A 27,639-nucleotide genomic window follows, 5' to 3' on the forward strand; every position below is an offset into this window, starting at 1 on the left:
TAACAAAGCAAAGTAACAATAAAGACTGAAAGAGCAAACTTTATTTGAACAGGACTCAAAAAGAGTCTGTATTGTACGAAGTGATTTTTTTAACATGTCTATTTTTACACATTTGTTACAATATTCGTTAAAATATTTCTGTTGTAGAAACTTAAAAAAATCGCCATGAAAAGGTCGAACCGGAAATAATACTGGCTGTTTCCGGTTTATCGTCGACGGGTTCTACTGAGTATCTCCATACCAGAATTGTAATTTCGTCACATTTCGATGGCAAACAGAACCGTCAAAGATGCTAACAGTATACACGGGACTAACCCGCAGTATCTGGTGGAGAAAATCATCCGTACCCGAATCTACGAGTCTAAGTACTGGAAGGAGGAATGCTTCGGTCTTACCGGTTAGTATTCTCACTAGTGAGCTAATATTAGCTTCACGAGGGCTTATTTTAAAGCGACAACCCAGCGGATTACTAACTCAGTTATATTCTTATATATAAAATGCGTATCTATATCGAGGGCTTTACAGGAGATCCAAAACAAAAAAATAACCATAGTTTGATTTTCTTTGTATACTGATTTTAGTTTTTTTAAACATGCTTATTTTTATAAATTCATGACACAAGGCTTAATGAACAACAAAAAAACTTTTTTAACGCCCTTTTGGCACCAAATTCTTGTGTGCATTCAGAGTTAAGTCTTTTCGTTTTTTGTTGAATTACTCTATTTCTATTTCTATTACTCTATTTCTATATTTATGTAATTTTGACAGTAGATAGAGCACATCAAGATCTTTATATATATATATATCAATTTTGACCAAAATGTCACACCCCTATGGCTCCAAGCTGTCAATATATTTTCCTTTTCTTGATTCATTCATTATTCTGTGTTGCTAATCCACATTGTATTTAATATGTAAATGAAATTGTTTGTTGTGGTGTGCAAAAAATTGCAGCCAACTTTTGTTTTGATCCTCAAGTAGCTGGCTCAAAAATTCTGAAACCATCACAATCTGGTTTCATTGAAATAAAATCACCAGCATTGTAATGAAATTGTAATTATTTGGTTAGTTTGGTTAGTTGAGGTTTCAACCACTCAAGCTAAAGAGAGAAATCCAATTTTGTCAGAAGAGAATTCTGTCAAATAAGTAGTACAGATAAAACGTAATTTATGGTCTTGCAAATGTGTCTGCCTTTTTAAGTAGAATTTATGGTCCTACAGAGGAAGTGCACTTGCTGTTTTCTCCAGTCCTGGGAGTGCTCATTTACCTACCTCATTTACCATTACCTACACATACACCTACCTACAGATCTCTGTTGCCAGATAGAGGCAGTAGACAAAATATGTGGTATAATTGTGGCCCACTCTTGCTTGTGCTGTTGTTGGTCTGTTGGCCAGCTGCGGAAAAGAGTGAAGTTCCAACATACAAAGAGCTCAAGTGAAAGCAACTATTAACAGCAATCACTGCAGCCACTGTCTGTGCTTTTTGTGAGGTATTTTTTGATTTGGCAGATACTTACATCATACATACGTACATATTAGGGATGCGCCGATCCGATATTCAGTATCGGTATCGGTCCGATACTGGCCTAAATTACTGGATCGGATATCGGAAAGAAATAAAACAATGTAATCCGATACATTAAATAACGTTTCGCTCACATTAGCTGCATTACAGGGCTCAGTCGTTTTCTTCTTCTTGTGGGTTTGCGGTTGACCAAACCAGCTTAGAGCTGCATTACCGCCACCTACTGGAATGGAGTGGGGGATCAGGAGTTAGAAAACAACCCCCTCAGATCCTTGGTCGCTGCGACGGATTCCCTTTGACACTGAGCGATCATCGCTGACATGTTTTTCCGCCTCCACTGCTCTCTGCCTTGTTTGTGTGTTGTGCTCGCTGTGGTGAGAATCAGCTGTTGTTTTTTTCTCTACTTCAGCTCCCGGACATACTGCTAGTGAGCTCAGCTATTAGCACTAGTGACCGTCCATAGTACACATAGGGCCTTGGGGGGCAGGTGTGTCACACAGTGGTTAGTATGTGGAGCTGCTGAGGTGGCCCCACTTCTGTTCACTGCTGCCTGCTCCTCAATTTTATTTACATCTTAGACATTGAGGGTCTTGGGGGGGTGGTGTGGATGGGCGGTGTTGCTCAGTGCTCAATACATCTGTCCCTCCAATTTTAATAGCACTGTAGCTTTCACACACCTATACATATTCTTCCCACTCCATACACTCACATACACCCAACATATCACTCCAAACGTGTTGAGTGGAAGGAGGGGGAGGGCAGGTCTTCCAAACCCCAGTTTCATGCACCCTGCCTGGGGTAGGAACTGGCTAGTGGTTTGGGGCCGGGTTGGCTGCTTCCCTGGGATGCCGCTGGCTCTGTGCTGGTAACCGCTCGCCCACACTTGATGTCCATGTAAGTTCTGTGTGTGTGCGCATGAATGTGTGACGGTCATATGTGTGAGTATGAGTATATGATTTGTGTGTGTGTGTGTGTGTGTGTGTGTGTGTTGTTGTACGAGTATGTGTGTGCATGCGTGACTTGCTGAGCCTTGGCACCTGTGGGACATGGTTGCAGAGGGTGGGAGTCACCCCTCCCTATCACTCCCTACCGCTTCCCGCTGGTTGCCACTGCTGCCCCTGGGGTGTTGGGTGCCTGTGGGTCCCGGGGTTCATGGCCGGATGTCTTGGTGTGGCTCTTGGCCCGCTCCCTCGGCGGTTGTGGCCTGGGGGTGGCTCGGGCCTCTTTGGCATGGGGGGCTCTGCTGGGTGTCGGGAAAAAAAAACATGGGAGGAAAAAAAAAGTGGCACTTTTGCGAGATGAACAATTCGTATATATCTATGAAGGTTGTTTGTGCAGCCTGCTTGATATTAAATTTTAAATTTGCAGTCTACACTCTGTCAATCAGATTAATCATTTAACTCCAGGATCGCTGCTCAATCGCGGGTTTCCTGACCTTACTATTTGCGAACAGCTGACGCGGCACTTTTGAAGTACACTGTGTCTCCTTCAACATGTTTAGAGGTATAAGGTTAAAATGTGTCCAGTCTTTACTACGTTTCCGTCACTCATTTTCCTCATCATTCTGCATGTAGCCTCTATGTAACGTGCAACTTCCTTTAGCTCTTTACTGTCTCCAAGCAAATTTTGCAGGAACCCCTCCCTCTCTAGTGTCTGTTTACTCACTGTGCAGTGTGTCCGTGGACCCTCCCCTCCCGCTCAGTGTAGACGATCATTTGCTACCATTCATCTTAATCACGTGCGCCTTCCACAGAAAAAAAAAAGAAGAAAGAAAAATGAATGAAAAGAAAAAAGAAACTGCTCACTACCAGGAGCCGGCTCCCTTCGTTCACTTCAAAGAGCCGGCTCTTAGAGCCGGATTGTTCGCCACCGACCCATCACTAATACCCAGCACCTGTAAATGTTTGTCCTAAATGTTATGCAGCCTTCTACCACCTGATGGAGCCTTACCCCTGACATTGTTATAGAAAATGCCATAACTCTGTTAATCTTGGCCTAATATTTCTATTAGGTTTAATATTATTAGTTGTTTTTTAAGTTTTACATCATAATTAATTGCATAAATAATTGATTTTAAGTTTTTTTTTTCCTCGTTGATTGAAATGTAACATGCAGTGTTCGTGATGCGTGGTGCCGTACAGTTCAGCAGCATTTAAAATACGAGTCATTATAGAAGAATGTGATTAATGTAGGGCTGCAACGATTATTTTAGTAATCGAGTATTTAATCGATTATCCATCAATTACTCGAGCAGTCAGATAAGAAATACTTTTTTCGTATTAACAGTTCATCTGCATATTTTAACTTCCATACTGCAGTTTTTCGCTTTATGAAACAAACAGCGGTGAATGGAGCAGCTACAAAGTTATCTTTTCTTCACTTGATGTTCAGGTGGTTGATGAATTAAATTCAATTCAAAGATCTTTATTGTCCACTAAGTGCAATTATTTCCACAGCCAGTATAGTACAAAAGTTTTAAAAACAGTTACACCATAAGAACATACATAAAATCAAACATAAAATCACAACAAACCTAATCGCTGCTGTGACAAAAGATTCCCTCAGTGTATTTGTCCTACATCTTGGCACCCGATATCTGCATCCAGAAGGAAGCAACTTAAACTCGTTATTTCTGTTCTTAACATTTAAAAATGCGAACCAGCATGTGAAATTAAAACTAAGAACGGACTCAATAAAACAAAGAGTAAAGCATTTTCATAAAAGTAGGATCCACATTAAAACCACGCATCTTCCGATAAAAATAAATCCTCTGATGGGCCTTTTTACAGAGTGAGTGTACGTGCTGTTCAAAAGTCAGCCTGTTGTCAAGGATCGTTTCCACGACCTCGAAATTTTCCCCAGAAATAACCACTGGCACAGTGACTGCACTGTGTTTTCTAAAATCAATGACCATCTCCTTTGTTTTAGAAACATTTATCTTTAAAAAAGGAGGACTCACACCAGACAGTGAAATCCCTGACCACTGGCCATCAGCAAATTTTAAAATGTGGCACTGTGAGTACTGGCTGCAACAATCATTGGTATATAAAATAAATAAAATGGGTAAAAGAACACAGCCCTGAGGAGACCCAGTAGAAGAAAAGAGGACATCGGAAAGAACGTCGTTGACCCTCACCCTCTGAGAACGTACAGTTAAAAAGTCTATCAACCAACATATGAGGCCAGAGTCAATACCATAAAACACTGTAATTTCTTAGCCAAAATGTGTGGTTGAATGCAGACAAGAAATCAATTAAAAAAAGTAGTCTTGCAAACATTTTGGTGCCCTCCAGATGTCTTAAAATCATATTTAAAAGGGTTCCCGTTGCATCCTTCACTCCCCTGGCTGACCTGTAAGCAAATTGAAGTGAGGCCAGATGTTCTTTAACTCTAGATAAAAGGATTTCCTTAATAATCTTTTCCAATGTGTTCATTGCTAATGAAGTGAGGGCAACAGGCCTGAAATCATTCAGAGCCTGAAGGACCTCCAGCTGTTTCCCAGTAAAGGTTTAATGGTGGTTACATGGAAAAGCTTCTTTTGGATGCTAGAAAAACTTTTCCTTTCACTCCACCTGAGCTCACCATCTTGGTAATGGCTCTGCTTCTGCAGACAGACTGCACGTAAAACAGCTGCCTGCTGCTGTTGTGTTACCAGTGTTTCTGTTGAAAAACTGTGGACTTCATGAGCGTAATGTTGTAATGCTTTGTATTTGCAAGCATTCTCCGAAATACATTTCTACTGCAGGTTTATATTTAGTCACTAACTAGGGATTAAAGTATAAAAAATATTTTATTACACATTTGTACTTTTTTCCTCTTTAATTTGTTGAAATCATAGGCAATGTGTTTAGCTTAAGGTATTTTGTATTATATAATTTTATATTCTTATATATTGTTATATTGCATTATATAGCCTATAAAATATGCCTGCCCTGAACAATAAAGAAATATCTGTTTAACTTCAAGTGTTTCTTTTCCTCATTTGCAGCCACTTACTAACAATCATGAATTAGGATACGGGCCTAATGTGTGAAGGAAGTATCATGAAATAGATTATTTTAACATATTTCGCTTTTAAAATGGAGTTGAGTAAAATGTGTATTTTTTAGGCTATAAGGATTGGCCAGTTTTTCAAAAGACGATTCACAACGAACCTACTTTAACCCTTAGACACAGTGTTATAAATTTGTTGTTGCCAGAATGGCAATGATCAAGTCGTAGTGCATTACTCAAGGCCCTGTGTTATGTCATGTTATAGTGTAGTACGGTAGTTAACTTTTCAGTGACTATAACAGCGTTCCACTGGTGGAGATATAGTGCAACAGATGTCCCCACTACAGCGTGGCTGAGCCTTTATCAATGCTGTGTGGAGATGAACCGTATTGTTCTGCACCAGCAATTGTAAAATAGCTTGGTATAATTCCATGTACAATGCAGGAATATTCGAATTATATTTGTTAAGGGAGTGTTGAGGAACAATACAACATCGCATAGGTCGAGATGTAGGTTTTATTGCATTAATCAAGCCGACGTTGCCCCCTACTGGGCATAACAGGACATATCTGGAAAGATACCTCTACAAAATCAGAATAGGTTAAGCCCGACACAGGCTACAGAAGGCCTAATTAAAATAAAAAAATAAACTTTTTCCCGGGATTCCTGGGAAATGGCTCGGCTTTTCCCGGGATTTGATTCATGTCATTTTCGGGAAAAATATTAAACCCTAGCGCTCGCTAGCAATATGTCTATGGTTATAGTGATCCATTATGGGAGCTGAAGTAGAGAAAAACACCTGAGCCACACTCCAGTCCAGTAGGTGGCAGTAATGCAGCTTTAAGCTGGTTTGCCTATTGCCATTAAACCCACAAGAAGACGACAACAACAGAGAACTGTAATGGTGCTAATGTGGGTGAAACTCTCCACTTACACGGAGACACTTGCAGAGTTTAAAGGAAGCATTGCAGCAGCAAATTTACTTTGAGGATTTTTAAAAAATCGAATTATTTGAGTTACTCGAGGAATCGTTGCAGTTTCAAATGCCTTTTGTTTAGACAATTTTTAACATGTCCATTAAACAGGCATGAAATTTAATTTGATATCTGAGTGTTTCTTAGTTTTAGACGGGTTGTTCTAATTATGTTTCCTCCTTGTTTAGTCGACTAATAAATTAGTCAGCAGGAACATCCGTAGTACATCCCTATGAGAGTGTTTCCAGTTTTGGTGTGTTTTCCTCGCTTGGCATGTTACTTATTAATTCTTTCAGAGACAACAGTGAGCCTCCAACTTTGTATTTGCAATTTGTTCTTGTGCTTTTTTGTTAATGATTCCTTTTTTTTGTTTTGTCATCCTTAGCTGAGCTGGTTGTTGACAAAGCCATGGAGCTGAAGTTTGTTGGTGGTGTTTATGGTGGAAACATCAAACCCACTCCTTTCCTTTGTCTCACATTGAAGATGCTGCAGATTCAACCTGAAAAAGACATCATTGTCGAATTCATAAAAAACGAGGATTTCAAGTGAGTTTCCTGTGCAGAGAAAATAAACACTTAAATTATATTTATTTTCTCAACCAAGTTCATGTCATGTAGAATTTACTTAAGCCTGTGAGGCTTTATTTTGTTAGCTGAGGTCGTAAACCACTCAGATGCTTGCAGACTTAGCAAACAGAGGGTTTTCTAAGGCCATATGTTATTACAATTTCACAGAACAAAATAGTTTGGCAAGTTAAAAAAATACACTGAAGTTAAGTAGAAATTACAAAAAGCGGAAAGCTCAATCAAAATCTAGGTATTGTGGTCTGTGATGGTCTATATCTGTCCTTGTGGCAGCAGAGTGGATACCTGTTATAGACAGTATTCAGCTACATGTCCAGTAAGTGGTGCAGAGAGTGGTTAGGATCCATTAATTGTTGACAGAGCCATTCACCACAGCTACAGTCATTTGGATGACCTCTGCATAAGCTGATGGAGAAATACAGTGTGTTGTTTCAAACTGGTTTCAAACACCAACAGCAATCACAAATTATTGTAATACTGATGCATTCCAGCAGCTAGCAGGTCAATATTCAGGCTGCAGAAATGGTCCTTTGGAGTAAAATGTCTTGGATTACAGTGCTTTCCAGTCACAACTACTGCAATCCCTCCATATTTCTGACATCCCTCCCTCCAGTAAGTGTTGTCTGAGGGTGAAGCCTAAAATGTGTTTCCATGGGACAAACTAACAAAAAATTAGCAAATATAAGAAACTAATCTGGATGGTGTGGTTTAGAGGGACTTTTCAGCAATGGTTGAGTTATGCATTCTCTGAATACTCAAAAATTTTATTTTGCAGCTTTTAATTAATTGCTTTGCTGCTGTCACATGCCAGTGTACTTGATGAGTACTTGATAATGATTGGATTAGGAAATTAAGGTTTCTCATCTCTATAGGGTTATTAATAAAAATTTTTTTTAAAAAAGCTCTGTATTGTGCAATGTAAGGTTTTAAAATGCCTTCTGTGCCTGAATATGATTCACTGATTACAGTGTTGTACAACAGTTTTATAAACTATTGTGGGCACACAGCAGCATGTGGACTTTCCACCCTAAAATAATGTGATTGCAATGTAGGCAAGTGCCATTTTTTCTTCATATTTACAAAAGATAACAGGAATTTGCTGCAGTTATGCAAGAGGTTTGTGTAAACATACCTATAGTAATTGAAGAATATGTATTTATTATGTAATACATAAGAGGTAAGTACTAAACATGACATGCTTGTGCTCTCTTTTTATTTTTTATCTATTTATTTTTTCAGATACGTGCGTTTACTTGGAGCAATGTACATGAGGTTAACTGGCACTGCAGTGGATTGCTACAAGTACCTGGAGCCTCTGTACAATGACTACAGAAAGATCAAGACACAGAACAGAAATGGAGGTGCGTTTTACTAGTTGCTCCATGAATGACTGGGATGCCAATGATTTGGGTTCAACGTGTTGGGCGATATGGCCTCAAAATTATATGATATTTCAAAATTATATGATATTTCAAGAACATTTATGATAACACATTATACAAACACATAATGAAATATATTTACTACCTGGGATTTTGTATCTTGGGTCCAGCTTTTTATAACCAGCTGCTTAAAGCCTTGCTTTTCCACTGTGTAACCACATCATTAATTCTATTGTTGCTATCGTTTCCACCATTTGCTCTTCCTACCATGTCATGAAAAGTATCTTTGAATTTAGCTTTTTTTGTGACTACTACAGTGGACATAAGGTCTTAACAAGATATGGAGTACAACGATTAGTGCTCCAGTGATACTCAGTGCAGTCATGTGTTTATTTTTGGGTCACACATCATCAGGCGTTAACATCTTCATCATCATAACCTGGCTACACTTATATGGTGTGTTTTTGCCTCAAAAGGTGAAACAGATTTGTTTTAGCAGAGAAAGTTTTCTTGCATATTTTGCAAAGCATTGTGCTTTGCAGCATATTGATGATTTAGGCCCCTTTTTAGGCACTAAATCATCATCCAAGGCCCTTGCCTTCTGATATGCTCGAGCTTAGCTCATTGCTTCATGCATTAGGGAACACAAACATATGGTGTTGCAATATCAATGATATTGCGCTATGACACTTTTATATCATGTAAAATTTTATACCAGTATTATTGCAGACAATATGATATGACACAGACCAAGTGTTCAAAAAAAAAAATGGTTCATGTTTCTAAACCACAGTATAGTTTGTTGTCCTTCTCATTTGTCACCAATTGGATGTTATGGACAGTGTATAGCTGTAGGTCATAAAAATACATTTTAACCTACCAAGCACTTTATTAGGACCTCCATCACCATTAATTCTATTAACTCATGCAATTAATAGAACCCCATCTCATTTAGACTTTAGTACAACTTACTTCATAGTGTAATCTTCAGGTGCTTTATCCAAAGTACACTCCCAAGCCAATTAACACACACACAATGCACCTGCACAAGCATGAAGGGCAGCAACAATTTTGGCCTCTTAAATAGGTTATGTTGTAGCTCTACAAAGCCCCACCACTGAAGTCTGAATCAGGCGCAACCTGGAGGAGGTAGCTGGGGGAGAGGAAGGTCTGGACTTCAGGCTGCGGCTCCATGACCTCACCTCAGATAAGTGGAAGAAAATGGATGGCTAAATGTCTGTATTGTATTGTTTTGTTATAATTTTAGATTTTAACTTTTATTGAGATGAATTGTAGAAGAACGAGCATCGTTCATAATGCGTAGCACAATGTGCCATACTTTTACATTGAAATTTTTAGGGGGTTTTGAGTGTTATTTTTCTTACACTTTAATGATACGTACTCTTTTTGGAGTATAACATGCAGTGTTCATAATGCACAGTGTGCGGTGCCACACAGTTAAGCTGCATTTAAAGTTTGATTCATTATTGAAGAATGCAATTTATTTTTTTAAATGTATTTGTTTAGACCATTTTTGATATTGTCCTTTAACCAGGCTTAAAGTGTAACTTGATAGCTGAGTGTTTCTTAGTTTTAGATTAGTCAGTTAGTCTATTTTTTTTCCTTGTTTAGTTAACTAAGAAATTAATCGCCAGGAACATCCCTATTCATAACCATCTCAAAGACATATCTTTATGTTCAGCTGCTTTCAGTGCTGCTGGTATTTGAGCAACTCCATCCATCCATCCATCCATTTTCTTCTGCTTATCCGGGGCCGGGTCGCGGGGGCAGAAGCCTAAGCAGAGAAGCCCAAGCTTCCCTCTCCCCAGCCACCTCCTCCAGCTCATCCGGAGGGACCCCAAGGCGTTCCCAGGCCAGCCGAGATACATAATCTCTCCAGCGTGTCCTGGGTCTACCACGGGGCCTCTTCCCGGTGGGACATGCCCGGAACACCTCACCCAGGAGGCGGCCAGGAGGCATCCTAATCAGATGCCCGAGCCACCTCAACTGGCTCCTTTCGATGTGGAGGAGCAGCGGCTCTACTCTGAGCCCCTCCCGGATGGCCGCACTCCTCACCTTATCTCTAAGGGAGAGGCCAGCCACCCTTCGAAGGAAACTCATTTCTGCCGCTTGTATTCGCGATCTTATTCTTTCGGTCACTACCCAAAGCTCGTGACCATAGGTGAGGGTAGGAACGTAGATCGACCGGTAAATCGAGAGCCTCGCTTTTACGCTAAGCTCCCTCTTCACCACGACGGACCGGTGCAGCGTCCGCATCACTGCAGAAGCAGCCCCGATCCGCCTGTCGATCTCCCGTTCCCTTCGCCCATCACTCGTGAACAAGACCCCGAGATACTTAAACTCCTCCACTTGAGGCAAGAACTCGTTCCTGAGCCGGAGATGGCACTCCACCCTTTTCCGGCTGAGGACCATGGCCTCAGACTTAGAGGTGCTGATTCTCATGCCAGCCGCTTCACACTCGGCTGCGAACCGTTCCACTGCGAGCTGGAGGCCCCCCCCTGATGAAGCCAACAGAACCGCATCATCTGCAAAATGCAGAGATGAGACTCTGAGGCCACCAAGGAAGAAGCCTTCCGCCACCTGGCTACGCCTAGAAATTCTGTCCATAAAAATTATGAACAGAATTGGTGACAAAGGGCAGCCCTGACGGAGTCCAACACCCACAGGAAACAAATCCGACTTATTACCGGCTATACGGACCAAGCTCTCACTGTGGTTGTACAAGGACTGAATGGCCCGCAACAATGGGCCACACACCCCATACTCCCGCAGAACCTCCCAAAGAACACCCCGAGGAACACGGTCGAATGCCTTCTCCAAGTCCACAAAGCACATGTAGACTGGTTGGGCAAACTCCCACGCACACTCGAATATCCTTGAGAGGATAAAGAGCTGGTCCAGCGTTCCACGACCAGGACGAAAACCGCATTGTTCCTCCTGAATCCGAGGTTCGACTCACCCTCCTTTCCAGCACCCTGGCATAGACCTTACCGGGGAGGCTGAGGAGTGTGATCCCCCGAAAGTTGGAGCACACCCTCCGGTCTCCCTTCTTAAAGATGGGGACCACCACCCCGGTCTGCCAATCCAATGGCACTGCCCCAGATCTCCACGCGATGTTGCAGAGGCGTGTCAACCAAGACAGCCCTACAACATCCAGAGCCTTCAGGAACTCAGGGCGAATCTCGTCCACCCCAGGGGCTCTGCCACCAAGGAGTTGTTTAACTACCTCAGTGACCTCACCCCCAGTGATGGTCAAGTCATCCCCCTCATCCCCAGACTCTGCTTCCACTACAGAAGGCATGTCAGTGGGATTCAGAAGGTCCTCGAAGTATTCCTTCCACCGTCCGACTATAGCCTCAGTTGAAGTCAGCAGCACCCCCCCCGCACTATAAACAGTGTGAGTGAAGCACTGCTTTCCCCTCCTGAGTCGCCTGACGGTTTGCCAGAATCGCTTCGATCCCGTCCGAAAGTCTTTTTCCATAGCCTCACCAAACTCCTCCCACACCCGAGTTTTTGCTTTGGCCACTACCCGAGCTGCATTCCGCTTGGCCTGTCGATACCTGTCAGCTGCCTCCGGAGTCCCACAGGCTAACCAAGCCCGATAGGACTCTTTCTTCAGCTTGATGGCTCCCTTCACCTCCGGTGACCACCATCTGGTTCGGGGGTTACCACCACGGCAGGCACCAACCACCTTGCAGCCACAGCTCAGAGCAGCCGCCTCAACAATGGAGGTGCGGAACATGGTCCATTCGGACTCAATGTCCTCAGCCTCCCTCGGAATGCTGTCGAAGTTCTGCCGGAGGTGGGAGTTGAAGATCTCCCGGACTGGGGCTTCTGCCAGGCATTCCCAGCGCACCCTCACAATACGTTTAGGTGTGCCAGGTCTGTCCAGCATCTTCCCCCGCCACCTGATCCAACTCACCACCAGGTGGTGATCAGTTGACAGCTCAGCTCCTCTCTTCACCCGAGTGTCCAGAACATATTTGAGCAACTCTTAAATGGTAAATGGACTAGTTCTTTTCTACTCTGTCTGAGCACTCAAAGCACTTATACAACATGTTTACATTTACCCATTCACATCCATTCATACAAGCACTTCCATGATTAACTAAGCTAAGTGCTTTTATTATCTAACATTCACACACATTCATACTCCAACGCATGTGTCGGAAAGCAACTTGGGGTTAAGTATTTTGCCCAAGGATACACTGGCATGCAGCCTGGAGTAGCCAGGAATCGAACCACCGACCTTCCGATCAGTGTATAACCATTATAACAATAACTATTATTTTGCGGACCATAAGGCACATCGCATTATAAGGCGAAATATCAATGAATGGGTCTATTTTGATACATAAGGCGCACGGGGTTATAAAGCACATGATAAAACATATGTAGAGAGAAACAAAAGTGTCAGGTAAGTCGAACTTTATTCATTTCATTCACAATAACTCAGAATAGAATATAAAACAAAATACAGAAAAAAAATCCATCAAATTCCTCATCTTCAGTGTCTGATTTGAACAGTTGGGCGATTTCGGCATCAAGCATGCCGGGTTCCCTCTCGTCATTATCTGATTCAGTTTCATTGTTGTTACTGTTTGTTTTGGTTGCAGGACATAGCAACCATTTAATTGTTAATAAAAGGGCAACTTTTGCTGACAATCTCTCACCATCTTCTTCAACGTCTTAACAGATGCTACAATATATTCTTTATTAATGAGGGTAAGAACAGGTCATTTCTTCATTTTATATATATAAGCCCTTCATAAATCCTGCACACCAGTATATTTACCAATATATGCAAAGAAAAAACATTTAAAAAAAAAAAAAAGAAATCCCTTTTTGACTCAACACCGGAAACCTGAAAACTCCGCTGTCACCGTGGTTTGTGTACATACAGCGCTTGTACTGCGTCCCTTCATACGCTGTGGCATCGCCCAGACCTATCTTTGGCACCGGGGGGGTCAGCACACACACACACCCCCGGACCTCGATTCGTCCTTTAGCGACTTTTAGCATTTCTGAGACAGCCTACAGCGAGTTTTGTTACACAAAAGTGCCGGCCGCCGATCGCCAGATTACACACAAATATACAGGCCAGCATAGATGAAAACAGGCCAGGAACATGTAGAATAAAATCCATCATGGTTTACTGCGTACGGTTTCCATTTTTGGAACAATGCTTCCACTTCTTGTTGAATTTATCTCTGGCAGCTTGCTTGCTTGCTTTCCACACCTGCTGCGCCCCACTCACAGCTTGTTCCTGTCTAATATCGGCAGTAGAGTCATTTTGTGAATTGATGATGGACTATTTTAGGCCCCGTTTACACGACACCGTTTCAAAATAAAAACGGCGTCGTTTTGATGCATTTCGGCCTTGCGTTTACACGACAACGGTGTCGTTTTGATGCGTTTCGCCCTTCCATGTACACGACAACGGAGTGAAAACGATGTGTTTTGGAAACGAGGTCCAGAGTGGAGCGTTTCAGAAACGCACCAGCTCGCGTTCTCGTGTAAATGCTTGAAACCGGGGTGATTTGAAAACGGGTGACTCGCACATGAGCACTATGGTTGCAATGGCCACAGTTTTCCACGCATACACAAATTGATAAACAGCACTCGTGGATTCACGAGTGCTTCTTATGCTTTTCTTGTGTTTTTACGGTTTTGTAATTCAGCGTTGTGTGCAGCAGCGATCCAACCTCATCGTCAGTCCACACAAAACCTCTCACATTGGCCATTTTGTAAGTAATGAGCAATTTGCCGCGCTTCCTACTGTGTCACTTCACGCATGCGCGTCTTGTGTAAACAAGCTTTGCAAAGAGAAAACCAATGCCAACTTGTGGCCTGGCATGGGAACTACATCGTTTTCATCGTTTCATGTGTCATCGTGTAAACACAGATCATTTTCGAAATGCATCAAAATGACAGAGTTTCCACTGGAAACATTGTCGTGTAAAAGGGGCCTTAGGCCCCGTTTAAGCAACAGTGTTTACACAATTTCTGCCACTCTTTTCCTCTCTCCTGCAGCCTCGATTGGAACTATAGTACATCCAAATGAACAATTATGCAAATTAGGCGATGATGTCATATAGTGACCTCTATTTTCAGCAACGGAAAATTTCCCGTATTTTTAAATACAAAACTTGACAGGTATGGCCCCCGGTTGAGAGAAGAAGGGAGCAGGGCAGTGCTGTGTGTGTGGCGATCGAGTGAAGCAGTGACAGTGAGACAGTAAGCCGGGTTCATTCATTCATGCCTGTACAGTTTTGGTGTGGTGGCCTTCGGGAGGTTTCCTGAACAGGTCAGAGGTTTTTTTTTTTTTTGTTTGTTTTTTTGTCCGTTGTATGATCGGATAAAAGGCCTCTCCAAACCAAGCTCCCGGGCTGAATTTCAGCCCCAGCCCGCCTCTGTTCATCCCTGTACAGTTTTGGAGCGGCCAACAGTAACCGCTGAATTGTAAATTAAAGGCGACTTTTGCTGGCAACCTCTCGCCGTGAGCTTCCGCGTTAATCCTGATACGGCAACGTCTGTGAGGACATTAAAAGGAATGGCGAGATCACGCCAAAACTGTACAGGCATGAATTAATGAACCTGGCTGACTGTCTCACTCTCACGCCGTCACTGCTTCACTCGATCGCCACAAACAGGTCGAGTGAAGCAGTGATGGCGTGAGCGCGAGGCAGTCAGCCGGGTTCATTCATTCATGCCTGTACAGTTTTGGCGTGGTTACAGCCAACAGTAACAAAACTGAATTATGAATAAAGGCGACTTTTGCTGGCAGTCTCTCGCCAAACCTTTCATCCTCACGAATACTGCCATGTCGAGATTAACACGGAAGCTTATGTACTAATATTGAAAAGTTTTGCGAGAAAAAAAGTGCCTCTTTTTTTTTTTTTGCTCTCTCATGTTTTTTTTTTCTTCATTTTTTTCCCATGTCCCTTGCGCGGTTCCGCAATTCTAGGCTCAGCAACCAAGACGAGAGAATCCCCCGCCTGCCCCTTTCCTTCTGTTACAACCTGTCTGTCAGATCATGCCAGAAAGCTACATGCGTCACACAGCAGGCAGAGGGCGCCCATTACCCCACAAGTGGAGTGGTGCGGTAGGCGCTGCTGCGCTGCATGAGGGGGGCGGTCATGCAGCCCTAGATGAAAAGCCGCCCTGGGTGGCTGCCCATGTTGCCCATATCAGAAACCGCCACTGACCCCAAATCTCCACAACTGTTGCAGAGGTGTGTCAACCAATACAGTGTTCAGAGCCTCAGGGTGAATCTCATCCACCAAGGAGGTGTTTAACTACCTCAGTGACCTCAATTCAGTTCAGTTTTATTCATAGAACCAAGTCACAACAAACATTCTCAAGGTGCTTTATATTGTAAAGTAAAAACCATACAGTAATTATAGAGAAAACCTAACAATCAAAACGACACCCTATGAGCAAGCACTTGGCGAGAGTTGGAAGGAAAAGCTCCCTTTTTACAGGAAGAAACGTCCAGCAGATCCAGGCTCAGGGAGGGGCAGTCATCTGCTGCGACTGGTTGGGGGCCCTCTGATGGGCAAGTCATCCCCCCTCATCCCCAGAGTCTGCTTCCTCTATAAAAGACATGGCAGTGGGATTAAGGAGGTCTTCTAAGTCACGTGTCAAACTCAAGGCCCGCGGGCCAAATCCGGCCCATGATGTCATTTTACACGGTCCGCAAGATGATTTCATATAGCTATTATTAATGGCCAATGGTAAACAGTGCTCCCACTACTTACACTACAAATTCCACAATGCACCACAACAGCTGCTGCAGGCCGAGACCTGTTCACTAACCCATTTGTGTTGCCAGTGACCCATTGATCAGTGATCAGCAGACAGCACTTTTTACAGTGACTTATAAGCTAGCCTGACTGCCAAAAATAGCCAGATGAAAAGTGGAAAACAGGTGGTAGGCCTCTTTTCCCCTCCTGCAATGTCCGGGGTAAAGAGCGGATTGGTGGGACAGTTATGGGAGAAGATGCAGAGGGAGACCTCCACAGGTGAGCTGACAGTGCATCACTGCTCAAACACCAGGAAACGCTGCGCAGCAAAGTCCTGAAGACACAACGCGTCATTAGCACCGTTCCCACCGCTGAGTAGCCGGTGCTCGTGCCCATTCTTAAGCGTTTCGCCAGTTCATTGAAACCAGCACTGGCACGAGCACCGGCTCTTTGGCAGTGGGAAAGTGCTACTTTCCCACCGCCGAGACATTGTTGCTGAGGAACCCGTTATATGCCCTTACCTGGCATGAACAGCTGTTTAACGCTGACCCGGCTGATCAAAATAATTTTGAATTACCATAATTCCGCAACCGTTTGTCCTATCAGAAAAATTCCGTTTCTGAAGGCTGAGAAATTGCATTTCACATCCAACGTAGGGTTTATTACAGTAAAAGTTCACAAATGGCGGCACCTTTGTCCCTGCAGGCAGCTTCAGGGATGGAAATCAGAGCAGGTCTCCACCGCTGTGTTTGCAGCTGCGCTTTTTGCTGATAAACTGGACACACTGCGTGTATCCATGATCTCAGATGTTTTTCTGCATATGAAGTGCAAGCTTCACATCACATTTTTTACCTGAAAAATTATCAAATTTTCATCAGCTTGAAATATTCTCATTTTTCCTGATGTCATTTTTGAAGAAAAATATCATTTTATATGTTATTTAATGTGTTGAGGGACAAGTTGCTGTATTCTGACTATTCAAATCATATTGCCATGTGACTAGAGCACCGCTTTCCCCTCCTGATTTGCCTGACAGTTTGCCAGAATGGCTTCGAGGCATTAAATAAATAAGCTGTATTCCTCATGCTGATGAAGGGACATGGAATCATTCTTTTATGTGTAAGGCAGCACCAGTCTCGAACTAAAAGATTGATTTCCTAAATTGGTAAAATGTAACAAAAAAGTACATCTAAAATTTACATATTTGCTTAACTGGCCAAGTTTAATAGGGAAAGTAATAAATGTCTACAGAGCTGAGATAAATAAAATGAATAATTTTAAAAATGTATTTCATTTATTCATCTATTAGATGAACAACAGAGTCTGGCCTCAGTGATCATCATAGGCCTCTTTTCCACCGACAGGGTTCCAGTGCTAGTATTTGAACCGTTCAGTGGTTTTTCCACCGCAAACACACTCGGTGCTTGGCCAGAAAGCGGGTTCAACTCAGGCCCTGCAAGTTAGCTGGTCTCGAAACAAGAAAGTGGCAGAAAGGTGTGACTCTGCTATCTCAACATAAAGCTTTCTACCGCTATTTCACTGCGTGGTGTGTATTACATGAGAAATAAAATTGGTGCGCAATAGAAAAGCGCTATATAAGAACTAGTCTACCATTTCAACTCAGTGTGAGTCTTTACTGCAAACTGCTATAATTTATTTAAGCTTCTCCTTTCCCTGCTCTCAGCCTCAGTCTGAATACACCTCTTTACACACACAAGCATGCCACTAGCTAGAGTGAAATGATAATAATTGAGCTGACATGTCAAGTGTGTGCAGTAAAAGTTTTCCTTTAACCTTAATCCTTAAACCAGAGAGCAAGGGAGAGAGAGAGAGAGAAAAGTATTGCCCACATCTGAGTTTTTCATACGTGTCACTTTACTTGACCACAGTTTGCACAGAAGTCCAAAAATATTACAGTACTTTAGCATGATTCCATGAAGCCAACCTAGCTTGTGACTGAGAGATCAGCCCTGGCAAACTTTAAGCTGAGACCATAAAAAAACATTATGATGTTCTAATGGATAGTGCACCATGTCACAAAGTAAATGATCTCAAACAGGTTTCATAAACATCGCAATGAGTTCATCAGCCATCAGTGACCTTGACATTCAGGTCATTCAGGTTTGCAGTGCTACTCTTCATTTCTGTCTTTTTGTTTCAGAATTTGAGGTTATGCATGTGGATGAGTTCATCGATGGGCTTCTTCACTCTGAGAGAGTGTGTGACATCATCCTTCCTCGCCTTCAGGTGTGTTAATGTCATGTTTATACCCCTGCTTGACCTGCCGATGCCACTGATGTTTGTTTTTACATGTATTACAGAAAAGACAAGTGTTGGAAGAGGCTGAGATGCTGGATCCACGGATTAGCGCTTTGGAGGAGGATTTGGATGAAGTGGAAAGCAGTGAAGATGATGAAGAAGAAGAAGATAAAGTAATTGTCTAATTATAGAGTTAGCATGAGTTAATTAATGACCATACATGTCCAGGCTACAAAAGTCATAATCTACTCTACACATTGTTGGGCTATTACTGATATCTAAATGGGTTCTGTTTTTAAATTGAAAATGTGTTTACAACAAAAAGACTGTTTAAAGTTGCACAGCTCATTGGAATCAACAGTTATATAAAGTAATAATATATAACTGGCTTTTTGTTTGTAGTCTATTTGAATGTCAAGGTTGAAATTTAATTTCTACCAGATAATAAATTTCCTATTTCCTGTCCTCTCAACATTCATAATTTTGCCATCCTCACTTCCAGCAGGGAGTTGTTATTTGAACTATCTGATGAGGGAACTATTTTATATTGCATAGGAGGTGTGCTTCAGAAAAGTTTTTTCTTTTTAAAATAAGTCCTGTGGTGAATTTTGTGTAATACCGAGCTACAAATAACAGGCTATATATAAGATACCATCATTTCTTGCCACTTGCTGTGTGTTCTTGTCTTCTCTAAATGGTATTCATGACCAAAGCTGTGCTGTTTGCCTGAACCAACTTTAAAGATTTGTGAGGGGGAATTTCCTCAAGTGATGCCTTTCATTGGGTCTATTGCCATCTGTGTCCCACTTGTTGCAGCCAAGTGGGACATGTAGCATACTTTGAGAGCAGGTACACTAGCGTGATGGCTGTCAAATTACATTAGCCTTTTCTGTGTTTTGATGGAAAAATAAATCTAATAGGCAGCCAACCACAAAAGCTACGCCAGTCTATATTACCCTGAATCAACTTCTGCATAGCATAGCTTTTATGTCCATTAAAAATGTTGTGTGTTCACGTTTTTATTATTAATTTAATCTATTAAATAATTTCTGTCTGCAGCCGGAGAGACTTCAGTCTCCTGAGCCTCACAGACGTGGTTACCGTGATAACGACAGACCTCGTCGCTCTCCATCACCCCGTTACAGACGGAGCCGCTCGCCCAGACGGTAGCTATTGTACTCATTCTTTTTTCTTCTTTTTTTTTTTGTTTTTGTTTTGAAGTCTCCATTTGTGAATAAGACCGTATGATGAATGTCAGTTGGAGGTCAACCCTTTTCAGCACTGAGTGTATAAAGTTGTTCTCATTATAGTAAAATCTATTCTTTCCTTTACAGGAGAAGCAGATCTCCAAAGAGGAGAAGGTATATATGCTTTTGCATTCAGCTTAATCTTGTTAAAACTGCAGTAATGATAATATATAATGTCTTTTGTTGTATATAAACAGCCCGTCGCCACGGAGAGATCGCCATCGCAGCAAGAGCCCCCGGCGACACCGCAGCAGGTCCAGAGACAGGCGGCACCGCTCGAAATCCCCTGGTATGTGGAGACGAAATTGGTGTCTAGTGGCAAAATAGCATAACCACAGTAACAGACTGCTGTGAATGGGACTTGTTAAAAAGTCTGCAGAAATTCAAGTTGAACAAGCAAAGAAATATGCATATCATTGATATGATTTAGAACATACAAGGAATTACACAGGCTTTATATTTTAACTCAGATATCCAGAACAGTAAAAATTCCATGACATTAGCATTTTAGACATTTTTCATTAGTAAGTGAGCAGTTAAAGATCTGTTGCATTTTAATAATCAGTTGAAAATTGTTGAAAATTGAAAATTGACTGACAATTGTTAATATTGTTGTTACAGTTTGTTTTAGACTGCCAGACTGTTTTTGACACACAAATCATGGACTATCATTAGATATTGCAAAGGATGGGGATCTAGTAAAGTGGACACTCTTATCTCTCTCAAGTTAATTTACATGTATGCATCCATCCATCCATGTTCTTCCACTTATCTTCAATCACGTTGTGGAAACAGCAGCCTAAGCAGAGCAGGCTTCCCACTCTCCCAAGCCATCTCCTCCAGCTTATCTGCAGAAACTCCAAGGCATTCCCAGTCCGGCCGAGAGATATAATCTCTCCAGCATGTCCTGGGTCTGCCCTGGGGTCTCCTCCCACTAGGACTTGCCTGGAACACCTGACCCAGGAGTCATCCTAGTCCAAACCACCTCAAATGGCTCCTTTCGATGTAGAGGAGTAGTGGCTCTACTATGATCCCCTTTCAAATGACTGCACTCTTTACCCTGTCGCTGAGAGAGGCTAGCCACCCTTCAGAGGAAGTTAATTTCTACCGTTTGTAACTGCGATCTTGTTCTTTCGGTCGCTACCCAAATGCTCTGTATGTTAGGATAGGGACATAAAGCAACTATTAAATCAACAGCTTTAATGTCTTCAATGTCCCAGCTGTGACATAGGGCAAAAGGCAGGGTACACCCTCTACAGGTCACCAACGTGTTGCGGGGCTAACGTAGAGAGAGAAACGACCATCCACACTCTCGTTCACATCTACATGCAATGTAGAATCACAAATTAACCTAACCCCACTAACTGCATGTCTTTGGACTGTGGGAGGAAACCAGAGTACCTTGAGAAAACCCACGCAAACACGGGAGAACATGCAAACTATATGTATGTATTTAAACACATAAAGGCCCAGGCCAAGGTGGATTTGAACCCAAACATTCTAATGTAAAGTAAAAAAAGTAAAAATGTATTTATATAGCACCTCTCAAGACACAAGTCACAAAGTGCTTCACAACAGTAGAACAAAAGTAGAGAAAAAAAAAAAGACACCTAACCAAACTCAAGTATAAAACAATGAGTTTTTAGCTGTTTTTTTAAAAGACACCACTGAATCCACAGCTCTCAAGCACAAAGGGAGAGAGTTCCAGAGTTGGGGAGCTAAATCCTGTGTAAGCCTTATATGTTCTAGCTGTGAGGCAACAGTGCTAACCATGCCACAGAACTCCCTGGCCTCAGACTTGGAGGTGCTAATTCTCATACATGGCCCTTCACACTCTGCTGCAAACTGCTTGAGTGTGTAAGCTTGAGGCCACCGCCTGAACAGGACCACATCATCTTCAAAAAAGCAGAGATGAAATTTTGAGTCCACAATGCCTTCCATCACTTGGCTACGCCTTAAAATTCTGTTGATAAAATTTATGAACAGAATTGGTGACAAAGAGCAGCTGGCGGGGCGCCTGGGTGGCTTAGTGGTGAAGCCGGCGACTACATACATATGCCGCATTGCGGTGCGGTGTGGGCGGCGCGGGTTCGCGTCCCGGCCTGTCGCCAATTTGCCCGTGTGTCTTCCCCTGTATCTTTCCCCCATTTCCTGTCTCTCTCCACTGCCAACAAAAGCCGCTGTGGCCAAAAACACACACAAAAAAAAAAAAAAAAAAAGAGCAGCTGGCAGAGTCCAACAAGAAACAAGTCCAACAACTCCCTGCGATACAGATCAATCTGTCGCCACAGTAGTACAGGGACTGAATGTCCCATAACAATGAGCCAGACACATGATATTCCTGCAGCGTCCCCTGCATGTTACTTCAAGGGATCTGGTCAAATGCCTTCTCTAAGTATACAACAGACATACAGACTGGATGGGCAAACTCCCTAGCAGACTTGAATATCCTTGAGACTGTTTCATGCCTGTAGGGCCACCACCTGCAGGAGGTGCTGTAGGGGGTCAAGTGCAGTGTGTGTCGGGCGGCAGCCAAGGACGGAGGTGATCCCTGGCTATCAATGCTGGCAATTGGGACAAAATATATGTAAACCATAAAAAGCTAGTCCCAGATCTTTTTATTGGAGTGTTGGTTCAGGGCTGCTATTAGCCTATCATTAGTACACAGGATGCTTCAAAAATGTATTTCTTTTGTTTTTGCAAAGATCTATTTAGCTAGCAGTATTACTGAGTGTAATAGTACTGTTGACAGGTGCTGCAGTATCTCTTGCCATGGGGTTTGAAATCACTGAAATGAAGCCAGCAACCAGACAGATTCATGTTTGTGCTTTTGCAATCTGATGTTGTGCACTGTCCAATTTAACAACTTTTTTTGTGACTGTGTACCTGAAGAGTGTAAAAGTTTTTTTCATAGTTACACAGGATTGGAAAAGGGGTCTGTATAACTATAACTTAATGTTGGTGTCATTGCTGTGAACCAGGTCACCATAGAAGCCACAGACATCGCAGCCACTCCAAGTCCCCAGAAAGGTGAGTTTTATTTATTATCAATGTGTTGCAGGGTATCTTAACATCATTTGACTCCTTGGTTCTATTCCAGGAACCAGTTTTAGTTAACAACTCTGAGGATATTAACCCTGAGTTGAGGTTTCAGAAAGATTAACTTCAACTCTGAGTCAGTTACTAGGATAACAGACTCTGTGAACTCTCAACAAACTGAGTTTCTCAACTGACCCCTCCCCCACTTATAAAAATTGCATTTTAATAAGCTTCGATTTTAGTTTGCTATTTTGTGCACCTAGCACAAGTGCTTTTAGTCATTTACTTCTTATCTTCCTGCACAAAATAAATTGTGACCACATTGTTGTCTGTCCACCTGTCTGTTTGGTTTTACCTTTCTGGTATATAGAAGGGTTTTCAATTGGGGGTGTAATGTTAATGTTTGCCTTTACTGGTTAAAATTTTACAATCATTAAAGACTTTGAAAGCTGCAAGGATTTTTTTTTTTTTTTTAGTTAAATGTGAAACTATTACTGAAGACTGTATTAATAGTAAACATCAGTAAAACATCTCTGCTGTGCCTCTAAGGGATAATTTTTCAAACAACAAAATGGTCATAAACTCTTGCAAAAACAGCTTTTATTTAATAAAAACCTCACCCAAGGGCAGATCTATCCTGGAATCTCTCTCTCTGTCTGTATAACAGGTCTATCAGTAAACTCTGATCTTTATATTTTTATCTTCAGTTTCTGTGACCTGACACTGTCAGCTAATAATTAATTTAAAAATCAAATGAAAAATTAGGATTCCAGATTAATCTAATGAAAAATAACAACACAGTATAAAAAAATATATATTTACCTATGATGACAGAGTGGGCGAACCTACTGAAAATTAGTTATGTTTTCCTGTTTTTAAGATACCATGGTCAGCACTGACATGTTTTCATATTCCTTGGTTCTCTGAATTAAAATGGAGGCCCTGCTTTTTTTATTCTCCCATTGTCATGGTGAATCCTGTTGTCAGAGCTCCATTAATGATTGCTTCCTTTCCCTCAGCATTCTCAGTTTATTGAAGTAGTTTTGATCAGCTGTTCTGACAGCTAAAACTCAAGAGTTAATCAACTAAGAATTTAATACGTAAAGAAGATGCATAAACAAATACTGAATTACTATTTTCAGTATTTTACGTCGAGGGAAACATGTTTCTTGGCAGCTGTTTTTTTTTTTTTTTTTTTTTTTTTTTTTTTTGGAAGCCAAAGATGCTTAATGTCTTCAAACAAGCAACTGAACCTTTACTATTTATATCATTGAACATTTCATATGACTTTCCCCAGCAGATAAGAGCAGTTTATTCTGAAAAGACGTGTCATTGTCAAACTACGCTGTGCTGTCAAACTACGCTGTGGGGCTGAGGGAAAAATGTGGATTTAGATTTTAAAGTGCTAGGTTAAAAATAACAAAATGGAGAGAACGAAAATGAGAGGTTATTTTTGTGTACATATTTGTGTTTAGAGTTACCAGCTCCTTTGTAGTGTCAGATTGAGATATGCTCTGTTTATTTAATTGATTTTGCTTTCTTTCACCTCACAGGAGTTCAAAAAAGAGTCACAAGAAGAGTCGAAGAGGAAACGAGTGACCTTTCTTTATCAACCAAACTGTCAGAGATTCTGTTCCTAAATTTTGTGTATATTTTTTATTCTGGTTTTTTTTTTTTTTTTTTTTTAATTAGATGTTGGACCACTGACCAGTCTGTAACAGATGACAAATGTTATTCTCACACGGCTTTGAACAGTGGATGTCTGATTACTCCCATCAGATGCCTTTTGCCTCATTCTGATTCTAACACTGAAGAAGACTGAAAAGCCCTTGCTTTCACCTGATTATCACTATTACTGGTAACTTTTGGGTTCGTACAAATAGAAAAAAACATGATGACCAATTTTAGAATGTCTTTCACAATCTGACTTGTTTTTTTATTGCAAAAATAAAGGCCCAAATTCCTAATTCCAGATTCCTATTCTTTGGATGTTTGAAGTTTGCTATAATGATAATAATAATTTTATTTTTGGCACCTGTCAAAATACTTACCTTACACAGAAGAGTAAAAAACACAAAAAGAATTAAACAAACAAAAAAAACTTGAGTCAAGTCAATAAAACAAGTTTATAAAAATTTAGTTAAGAACAGAGGATTCATATGACAGGTGACCCAGACCCAGGGAAGCAAATACAGTTGGGATCAAAATAATAGCAGTTCAACATGAGTAACCAGATCAATCGATCTTTTTGGCAGAAATCATATTACTACATGGCAAACAATTTACCAGTAGGTGTAGTAGAGTCATAGAAAACCAAAAGACCTAACATTCATGATATGCATACTCCTGAGTCTGTGTAATTGAATAACTAATTGAAAGGGGTGTGTTCAAAATAATAGCAGTGTAGAGTCCAAGTCATTCATTCTGTGAAAAAAAGCAGCGTCAATCAGGTGGCCCTTATTTAAGGATGAAGCCGACGCATGTTGTACATACATTTATCACTGAAAACGTGAGAAAAATGGGCTGTTCCAGGCATTGTTCAAAAGAAAAGCGTTCTTTAAAATTTTGATTGAAAAGGAGAAAACATATAAAGAAGTGCAGAAAACAATAGGCTGCTCGGCTAAAATGATCTCAAGTGCTCTAAAATGGAAAGCAAAGCCAGAGAGAAATGGAAGATAATGGAATACTACCATTCAAATGGATCGAAGAATAGACAGGATGGCAAAGCTCCAGGGTGATCAGAGACAGTCTGATGTTACCTGTTACAGTTGAGGTTACAGTTTTCCAAAGAACACATTGACTGACCTGTAGAGAAATGTAGAAACATTTTGTGGACTGATAAAATTAAGATTGCTCATTTGGTCCAAGGGCCCCAGACAGTTTGTCAGATGACCCCCAAGCACTGAATTCAAGCCACAGTACGCTCTGAAGACAGTGAAGCATGGTGGTGCAAGCATCATGATATTCGAAACTTTCTTTTACTATGGCGTCGGGCCTGTTTATTGCATACCAGGGATCATGGATCAGTTTGCATGTAACAAAATCCTTGAAGAGGTCATGTTGCCTTATGCTGAAGAGGAAATGCCCTTGAAATGGGTGTTTCAACAAGACAATGACCCCAACCACACCAGTAAGTGAGCAGTATCTTGGTTACAGACCAACAAAATTAAAGTTATGAAGTGGTCAGCCCAATCCCCGGACCTTAATCCAATAGAAAACTTGTGAGGTGACATAAAAAATGCTGTTATTGAGACATACCCAAGAAATGTAGAGAAATTGTGGAAAGTTGTCACATCATCCCGGGCTGGAATACCTGTTCACAAGTGCCAGAAGTTGGTTGACTCCATGCAACACAGTTGTAAAGCAGTTCTCAAAAACAGTGGTTATACAACTAAATATTAGTTTAGTGATTCACAGGAATGCTAATTCCTAAAGATTTTTTAGTTCATAAAGTGAATATTTGAGTTTATAAAGAAAAATGCAGACACTGCTATTTTTTTGAACAGCCCAACATTCATTTTTCTTCATTTCCTGTTAAGTAATTGGAAAAATTATACATTTTTCCTCATGTTTTGATGTAGAATATAATGTGCAGTGTTCCCAATGCCTGGAAATAAAAACAGTTTAAGGATTCCGAGGTTTACTCGTGCTTTTAAATGCACTGCTGTTATTTTGAACACAACTGTACATCCACACACATATTGACCGCATACACACAAACACACATATAGGCCACGCAACTTCTCCTCCAAAATGCGGGCAAACAGAAAAGATAAAACTGACTTAATAAAAGCTCTATAAAATAGTATCATAATGATCTTGTCAGTGTGAAAGGTTTTCACAAGCAAAATGAATGCTGATGACCCTTTTTACACACTTCTTCAGAGTTTCAAAATTCAATCGAATCAATAACAGTTACCAAATACTTATAAGACACATTCCACAGTTTGACGCTTAATATTTGCCTGACAGGCGCAAACTGCAGAGGATCCAACACCTGCTCACTGCTCCACAAAATCTGAAACCGCACGCACAGGTTTTTAAAAGATTTTCATAAAAATTGAGGTTAAAGCCAGAGGTCTAAAATAACGAGTTTTCTGACAACTGCATTTTGGAACAGTGACAATCACAGTATTTTCCAGACACGGGACATGTTATAACTTTAAGGACTGGTTAAAAATGTAGGCTAGTGGCTCCTTTGCTTTGTTTAAGCAGCCATCCAGATTGGTGAGAAAAGCACTAAATTAATTTATAAAATCATTTTTGAACTTGGGAGGAGGATATAAAGTGCCGACTATAGTATGGATAGGCCCTTTCAGTTGTAGAGCAATGGATTCAAGTAAGTTGTAAACTAGCACAGAAACAGGTGAGACTTGTTTCTGTGCCAGGTGAGAACTTTTCAATTGTTAAAGTTGATTTTTGTGAGATCTCCCCCTCTGCCAGAGGCATGGGGCTGATAGATATAAATAAAGATAAGATAAGATAAGATAAAACTTTAATGATCCCACGGCGGGGAAATTTGCGCATTGCAGCAGCTCAGTACAGAGAAAAAATGAAAAGGATGAGTAAGAACAAATAACTAAACTAAAACTAAAATAGAATAGAATAAAATAAAATAAAATATACATATGTGTATATTTTATTTTATATATATATATATATATATATATATATATATATATATATATCAATGTCAATACATACATTTACATATACACACATATACACACACATCAAAAACACTATACACAGATATCAAAATATTATATACATTTGTAGCCGGTAAGGTACACAGCATACACAGTATGCATTATATGGGTGAGTGTAATAAATAAAATGTATCTGGACTGTATGGATAAAGTGATGGC

General features: G+C 41.1%; 1 protein-coding gene across 1 annotated transcript; it reads left to right on the forward strand.

Annotated features, from left to right (window-relative positions):
- Window positions 1-205: 205 nt before the first annotated feature.
- Window positions 206-24,738, forward strand: prpf38a (pre-mRNA processing factor 38A). Its single transcript, XM_030726534.1, has 10 exons — window positions 206-397; window positions 6,880-7,039; window positions 8,318-8,439; window positions 18,388-18,473; window positions 18,548-18,658; window positions 19,545-19,651; window positions 19,820-19,846; window positions 19,930-20,021; window positions 22,714-22,762; window positions 24,325-24,738. Exons 1-10 carry the CDS (start codon window positions 268-270, stop codon window positions 24,368-24,370), a joined length of 930 nt encoding a protein of 309 aa, XP_030582394.1. The 5' UTR covers window positions 206-267; the 3' UTR covers window positions 24,371-24,738.
- The last annotated feature ends 2,901 nt before the right edge of the window (window positions 24,739-27,639 follow it).

The sequence above is a fragment of the Archocentrus centrarchus genome, chromosome 4 (genome assembly GCF_007364275.1).
Source record: "Archocentrus centrarchus isolate MPI-CPG fArcCen1 chromosome 4, fArcCen1, whole genome shotgun sequence".
NCBI classification, from domain to species: Eukaryota; Metazoa; Chordata; class Actinopteri; order Cichliformes; family Cichlidae; genus Archocentrus; species Archocentrus centrarchus.

Excerpts from the sequence above, each read along its gene's own strand:
- prpf38a (XM_030726534.1), top strand. The coding sequence starts at position 268 with ATGGCAAACAGAACCGTCAAAGATGCTAACAGTATACACGGGACTAAC. Across the intron at positions 8,440-18,387 it reads GACACAGAACAGAAATGGAG|AATTTGAGGTTATGCATGTG; the intron begins GTGCGTTTTACT and ends TTTTTGTTTCAG. Across the intron at positions 19,652-19,819 it reads CGGAGCCGCTCGCCCAGACG|GAGAAGCAGATCTCCAAAGA; the intron begins GTAGCTATTGTA and ends TTTCCTTTACAG.